Source organism: Cynoglossus semilaevis, chromosome 6, assembly GCF_000523025.1.
Source record: "Cynoglossus semilaevis isolate Cse_v1.0 chromosome 6, Cse_v1.0, whole genome shotgun sequence".
Taxonomy (NCBI): Eukaryota; Metazoa; Chordata; class Actinopteri; order Pleuronectiformes; family Cynoglossidae; genus Cynoglossus; species Cynoglossus semilaevis.
Window position 1 is genome coordinate 11,809,807 of NC_024312.1, and position 7,445 is coordinate 11,817,251.

The following is a 7,445-nucleotide window of genomic DNA, read 5'->3' on the forward strand; positions in this document are numbered from 1 at the left end:
ATGTATTATTCAGGCACTTTTAAAATTTAAATTTAATTGACCATTTTACTGAACAGTCTTGTGTAAGTGCTGACCTATTTTATGTTTTAGCAGCATATCTTTTTGGCAAAATGAATAGAGAGCTTACATCAAGAAAACTATATTTGATATTTGTTGGTGTAAACAACAATTCAAGCTATGTTGGTTCATTGTTTTTGGAGCAGGGACAATTAAAAAGCATATGAATCACAAAGTAGGTATTTACAGCACAACCAAACTATACTTTAAAACCCATTGACTGCAGGACTTTGTTGGTCGATTTCAGCTTTACTTTACTACACTTTTTTTATTAGTTTGGCTCACAGTATGTCATAATGAACTGTCATGCTCAGTCTTCCGTGGGTTCTTCCGGGGAGACCATGCTGACAGGTCCTGAAGACACTACAACCTTGCGGTCAAACTCCATCTGTTGCTGTGCAGCTTGGACATCTCTCCCTACAAACACACAAGAAGAACGTAAGATTCAAACGTATATTCTACCTGAATTCTGAAATTAACAAATGTGTCTCTTACTTCTTCTGAAGCATGACGGCTCGCAGGAGTGGCCAGCTGAAGGAGTACACACAAATGTACTGCAGTGGATGTAGACCTAAACAAGGATGTCATTATTAGCAAGGTAAATAGAAAAATCTATTTTTCATGGCAATTTCCTGTATGCCTTAATATTCATTACCAGCTCCTTCATTGGCTGCAGAGTGCTGGTGTCCACAAAGGTGAACATTTTGAAAATGAATCGCCTGTGGTGACTTGGGATGTCCACACCAGCAGATGGACCAACTGGAACCAGTGAAGATCTGTAGCGATCATCCCTGTATGGACACCTAAATGCAGAACAAATGAGTTAAGGTAAGATTTAAGTTTTAAATTACTATTATTCTTTCATCTTTTATAAACAGACATTTAAAAAAGGAAACTTTGTAATTTACATTTAACCTTTACATTTATTTATTTTGCTGGCAACATTTTACCTTTACATTTATTTATTTTGCTGGCATATTTACCCATCTATCAGAATGTCCCACTGGGGCAGGCTGTGAGGATTGGGGCTTGTGGTTGTCCAACAATGGCCAAGAGATAGGACCAGGTTTGGATCTGTCTTTCCAAGCAGCTGCACTTCCACATACACTGGGTCTCTCAAGACTTTGGTGACAGGATAGTCTGCCTCCGTGTAGAAAGATGTATAGGCTGCTTGTACTGTAAGAAAGAGACAGCCAGCAGTTCAAAATAACTGACAGTAACATTATTAGAGCCAGAATGACGTTCACTTACGTTCATCACAACCCTTTGCGAAGCACTCGCCATTTGCCAACCGCAGTTGTACGTTAATAGGCCCTATGGCAGCAGCGGGGAGAGGAGGATCTTGCAGTGGTAATACTTCAATGACCAGAGTTTCCACACTAGTGCCAGTGTACCTACACTGGAAAAGCAGTCTGACCAAACCAACACAAAAAAGAGATTAAATATGTTTTCAGAGCCCTTTTTTAGCCAGTACTTAGAAAATTATCGCATACTCAAAATGACTGTCCCTGGTGATCTCTCCACGGTCCCCATATAAAACCTCAAATGAGGACAACATTCTGTTTTCGTAGACTATAACACCCGGCTCCTCCTACAAAACGCAAGTAAATACTTGAATTGGAGAAAGAATCCACAGGCACTAATAATTGTACAATTTCTAAAGCAAATATACATGTAAGAAAATAAATAAAAAACCTCACCATAACAACAGAGCCACAACCGGTAACTGGAAACTGGTAAATGGCAAATTCTGAATTAGAGTCCACATGTGTACATTTTTGACCACTTCCCAACAATGAGATTGTCTCAAGGTCAATGTTGGGCAGTGTGGCATCTCTGGCCACAACAACAATGAACTGAGCGTCCATTGTACACTGGATGGTCACTGTTGGCACATGTCAAAACATCACATGAGATATTATAAATGTTTGAAGATACATTCTCATAAAACACCCACATTAAAGGTATTTCTCTTGCCCTTCATAGAACAAAAGCCTGTCAAAAACTCACCTGCCTTTCCAAAGTAGCACTGTTGACCGTCAAAGCAGCAGTTTATAGCATCACATCCAGCAGCGGAAATATCAGGACCTCCACATGGAATTCTTGAATTGGGGTTCACCTCGCAACTCATAAAATTAGGATCCTTTGGCACAACAGGTGTCTGTGGTTTCTGCGGTTGCTGCGGTTGCTGTGGTTGCTGTGGTTGCTGCGGTTGAGGAACGCTTGGTTCCTGAGGAGTCTGATCACTATATATTTGATGATATTGAGGCTTTGGTGCTGGTCGGATCAATGGCTGGCGCTGATAAGGGTTTGGCTTTTGGCCTGGATTCACATTTGGACGTTGAGGCTGGTAGGGATATGGATTCTGGGGGTAGTGTGGCTGGGGAGCCGGTCGGACCTCTGGCTTCTGGGGATACTGTGGCTGTGGAACCGGTTGGACCTCTGGCTTCTGAGGATAGTATGGTTGGGGAACCGGTCGAACCTCCGGCTTCTGGGGATACTGTGGCTGGGGGACCGGTCGGACCTCTGGCTTCTGGGGATACTGTGGCTGTGGAACCGGTCGAACCTCCGGCTTCTGGGGATACTGTGGCTGGGGGACCGGTCGGACCTCTGGCTTCTGGGGATACTGTGGCTGGGGAACCGGTCGGACCTCTGGCTTCTGGGGATACTGTGGCTGGGGGACTGGCGGGGACTGGCTGAACTTGTGGCTTTGAAGGGTTGTAAGGATAGTTTGGCTGTGGAACCGGTTGGACCTCTGGCTTCTGAGGATTGCTAGGATAGATTGGCAGTGGAACCGGCTGAGTTTGAGGCCTCTGAGGATCGTAAGGATAGTTTGGCTCTTCAACCTGTGGGTTCTGAGGAGTTCCACCTTTTACCCCTGGTATTGAAGGTTTCATCCATAGTGAATCCTGACTGTCTACATTTTCTAGCAATAGCACTACTAGTACCACCAAATAGGTGGCACTCCTAAACTTCATCATGGTTTTGAAGCAGTTCGTCCCCAAGTGAAACACGTATTTGAGTTCCCCATTTATAAGTCATTAGACTTTTTTAAAAGCCACACCCCAACATCCCAACCACATCCAATCAAACTTTCTTATTTCTCTTTAGCCACACACGTGTTCTATGTGTATTATGCAAGGATTTGATAAGGCTTTATGCACATTCACCAAAAGATGGGTTGGGATAGTGGAATGACTTTGTCCTATCAGGTCATTGAACTGCACAACAGGTTGACATTGCTAAACATCACATTTAGGTCACAAAAACCTGGTTACAGGTTTGTGTGACCTTGAAACTTATTTGTCATCAAACAATTTTGACCACATAGACATGTTTGGGTATGGATTTTCAAGAACATAGTTTTACAGAACTGATGCTCTACTGCAGGGGTCTCCAACCGGTGCCGGTCCGTAGGTCACTTGGTACTTGGTAAAATGTACTTTAGTTTTACTACCACATTCAAAAAGAATCCAGTCATATCCCTTTATCTTTTTTATTAAAAGATAATTTGGCAATGTTTCAGAACAATAAGTCATTCAGACTCTAACAGAATAAAGCCTAAAAGATGTTGAAAATTTAAATGATCCTTCAACAATGGCGTGGCATTACCGGTCTGCAGAAGTGGCTGATACCGGCCGACTGGTCTGTGGTACAAAAAGGTTGGGGACCGCTGCTATACTGCATTAAAATCAAGTTATTATATAAGTAGTGTATATTATATAAGATGCATTATCTTGTTAAAAAAAAAAAACCTTTTTAACAAGATAATGCATCTGATTAATATGTATGTCTTGGTTAAAACACATAGTCCCACATAAACATAAACCCTGGGTGTTATTTCTTGTGTAAGCAGACTGTACACTACATAATTATCTTTATTTTACAATTTCTCCAGTTTCACCAATTTGACCAGTGTGAGATTAATAACGTTCAATCTACTCTAATCTTATCATGACCAGTTATCTATGCACAAATACATACCCTATACACACAATGTTTCTGCCATAGATTTGCATAATAGGATATATTCTAAGGATACTTTCTGGCTTCAGCTTTAACTATGTGCTTCTTATATAACCAAATTTAAAATTGCAACAACAAACATTATTCTTTTTATTCTGTTTATTTGGAATAACAGAAGAATAACTATAAGCCAAGGAGGTCTGCACTTTGTAGGTTCAGATAACAGGACGACCTAACTCCTGCAGGCTCAGGTCAGGTGGGGGGGGTAGCATTGTGACATGGAAGTATTTATTTGCAAGTCCAACATTTGGATCAAAAAAGGGGGAAGGAGGGGAACCCTTATCAAAGCTCTTTAACACCTTAACCTCATTGGTCATGTCATGTTCATTTCACTAGTGCACAATGAACTTACAATAAAGTCAATTCTAAAAAATATTGTTTACCACTGAAAGGTTTACTGCTTAAAATGAGACTGAACATATTTATGTATTTACACTTTTCAGAGCTTTCCAAACTTTAAATCTATAGGGTATTTATGATTCTTTTGTTCTTCACATACAGAAAAAAACCCCAAATACAAATATTTAAAATTATGTCACAGAAATATCAGTGTTGCGCTGTTTCTGTGGGGACTTAAAGAATGAAACTGTAATTTAAGATATTGGTGGTAATGGTGCTTTTGATACATAATTTATGTATCACATTACAGAAATGACTTCTGATACTTGGGAGAATTTAACACAGATACTATACCTAAGCTTACCCCTGAGGCCTGCTATTTACATTAGTAACACTTCAAATATGTAACTGTGTTAAACAAACCGCATAGAGCATATAATACTTTAAAGTACAGTCTAATATTTTAAATTAAATGTTTGAAATGTTCCAGTGTATGTCATATGCCTAAACAGCTAACATAGCAAGCACGTATGCTAGCCCAAAATTTAAATAAAATAAAAATTACATAAAATATTAAATAAATTAAATAAATTAAATAAACTCACCTGCCTGGGCCTGAGTTTGACGCGTGTGGTTTAAGGTAATCATTCCCCACCACTGTGCAACGGCACACTAGTGTATCCTGAGAAATCATCAGGTGTCCAAAAAAAAATCCAATTGCTCTTAATTTGTCAGAAAACCTTTATTTATTTACTGCAAATACTTTATCTTTGTTCGTCTATGCAACAGTGGCAGGCAGAACAGTTAAATACTCTTCCACTAGGTGGCAGCCGAAACTATTGAAAACTAAAAAGTTTATCTTTTTTAATTTCCTGCAAGTATATCAGTATTGCGTTCAACTAAACAGGCCCAGATTTCTCGCTGAATAAGTGAATTGTGAGTAAATGGAAATGAGAAGATGATGATGAAGATTTCATAACATTATCTTTTTGTGACATTTCTTTTAGTGGGGTGCCATTGGATTCTTCTAATGTAAAATATGTGCCATGGCTTAAAAAAGGAAAACACTGGTTTGGTAAATGTTTGTTGTGTGTGACCATTTTAGCGTATTTAATATAGAGATTGATAGAGATTACATATTTTAAAAAGGCTAGCAGTGCATTATAATAACTTCTGACATTAGGTTACTGTCAAAAAATGTGTTCGTATTTTATTGTTTGGACACGGAAGAATAACAAAACACAATGTACATTACAGCTTTAACTACACCATTTTCACCAGAGCTTCATGTGAAGTAACATGCACATTATACTGTCATGCACAAGAGGTCATTACTACCAAATATGAACATAACATTTAAGCAGTGCTGTACATTTGCCTAGTGTGGGTCAGTGGAGTAAATAAGGCCATACATTAACTTTAAAAGCACATTAAAAAAAATAAAAATAAAACCTTGGACAAAGAAAAAAATTGAATTCGAGAGAAATTTTCAACACAGATAGTTGACTGATTACTGTCAGCACAAAAAAAACATACACTGACTTCTCTATTTTTTCTAGCTTTTAGCACTTTCTTTCAACATTTATAATCTGTACAGTTTCAGCCATAATTACATGCAGCTTCACTGCTGCAGCACTGATGTCTGGGTAAACCTTTAGAAACTCAACTAGAGCCCAGCTGACTTTTAGTGTCCTGACTTTTCTGACAATCATCCACGCCTGAGAGACGTTAGAAAAGAAAGAAATGATGCTGGACTTAAGCTGTCATCGTGTTGTGGTTCAAAAGGAAAAAAATGGTGTAGTATGATCCCCTACAGTTAATCTTTGTTTCAGAGAGCAACATGCTGCAGTGCTACAGGAGTGAGTCTTAAAAGTCGCAGCAAATTGTGACTACACAAAACAACTGCACTGCAAACATATGTAATTGTAGTAATTCTCCAAAAACATTGGGGAAGAAATACGTTATTGGATCATTTAGAGCCCGTATTCCTCAATATGATGACATTATATGGAAAATTAGAGCTAAATTGACACAGAAAATTACAAAGAAACAAAATGCAGCTACACAATTGAAAGAAAAAAAGCCACATTGCGATAGACTCAAAAAGACGACATCGTTGTAGGTTTAAGTCGATTAAAACTTAAAAATGTTGCTGACTAATCGTGAGTAACAAAAGCACCAAGTAAAATATGGAATCAAAAGTCATGAAGAGGCATAAACTCTTATTTACAAGAAGTATAAAATCCTAGGTCTGGCTTTTTTTTTAATTTCCTAAAGGCACCCAAAGAAATAAATAAAGGCTGTGGGGGGGGGCACTGCTGAGCTACGAGTGTGTATCTTAATATTTACGTCCTATGCTTAATTTGCATTACAATTACAGGCACAAGATGCTTCACAGTGATGCATTGTCACAAATATTTTTCACCTGATCACAAGCCAGATGTGACTACTTAGAGGGCAATCACAGCATGTAGTCAGGACGATGCGCCCATATGACTTGCTGCTTTAAACGTTGTCATTTCATTTCATTTCTGACGCTGCTAATGCTGCAGTGTATGAATCTACTGATGAATCATCACCTGTTTAGCCAGTGGCCCTCACACCAATTAACTGCTGCCATAAATGCTTCAAGAGTCTCCAGGTGTGGCTACAACAAACTGAGGAGTGCACTTTAAAAGGATGACAACGGCACAAGTGACCTCTGAGCAATGAGATTGTGAATTTCAGCAGTAATTCTGCTTAACACAATGACATGTAAATCCCACCAGGTACATGCAAACACAGATCTAACGCCTACAGACGAGCTAACGTGGCATCGCTCATTTAAAACATATACCAAATTAAATAGGCATTCAAACGTCTTCTGTCAGCATCTGCCATCAGGCTATTGGAGATGTGATGCTTCTCGCTTCACCATCAGTGTGTCCGAGTCGGTGTCAGTCTATCACGCAGCTCTGCCACGTCGGTTTCTTGTGTTTGATCTATTTTAGCCTCTGAATGAGCGTGTGAGTCAGTCCTAGGTT

At 39.2% G+C, this 7,445-nt stretch overlaps 2 protein-coding genes across 2 annotated transcripts in view; both read right to left on the reverse strand.

Annotated features, from left to right (window-relative positions):
* Nucleotides 1-298: 298 nt before the first annotated feature.
* LOC103380189 (zona pellucida sperm-binding protein 4-like) lies at nucleotides 299-4,700 on the reverse strand. The gene is given in 9 exon segments (XM_025056347.1): nucleotides 299-474; nucleotides 553-628; nucleotides 713-860; nucleotides 1,041-1,233; nucleotides 1,309-1,469; nucleotides 1,551-1,648; nucleotides 1,758-1,942; nucleotides 2,068-2,755; nucleotides 2,757-4,700. Coding segments are annotated over 9 exon segments (1,938 nt in total). The 5' UTR covers nucleotides 3,039-4,700; the 3' UTR covers nucleotides 299-367.
* A 1,430-nt stretch (nucleotides 4,701-6,130) lies between these two features.
* LOC103380190 (kelch domain-containing protein 10-like) overlaps nucleotides 6,131-7,445 on the reverse strand; it is a 5,288-nt gene continuing 3,973 nt past the window's right edge. The window contains exon 11 of the mRNA XM_017032825.2: nucleotides 6,131-6,140. Coding sequence (XP_016888314.1) covers nucleotides 6,131-6,140 — 10 coding nt within the window. The remainder of the gene's footprint in view (nucleotides 6,141-7,445) is intronic.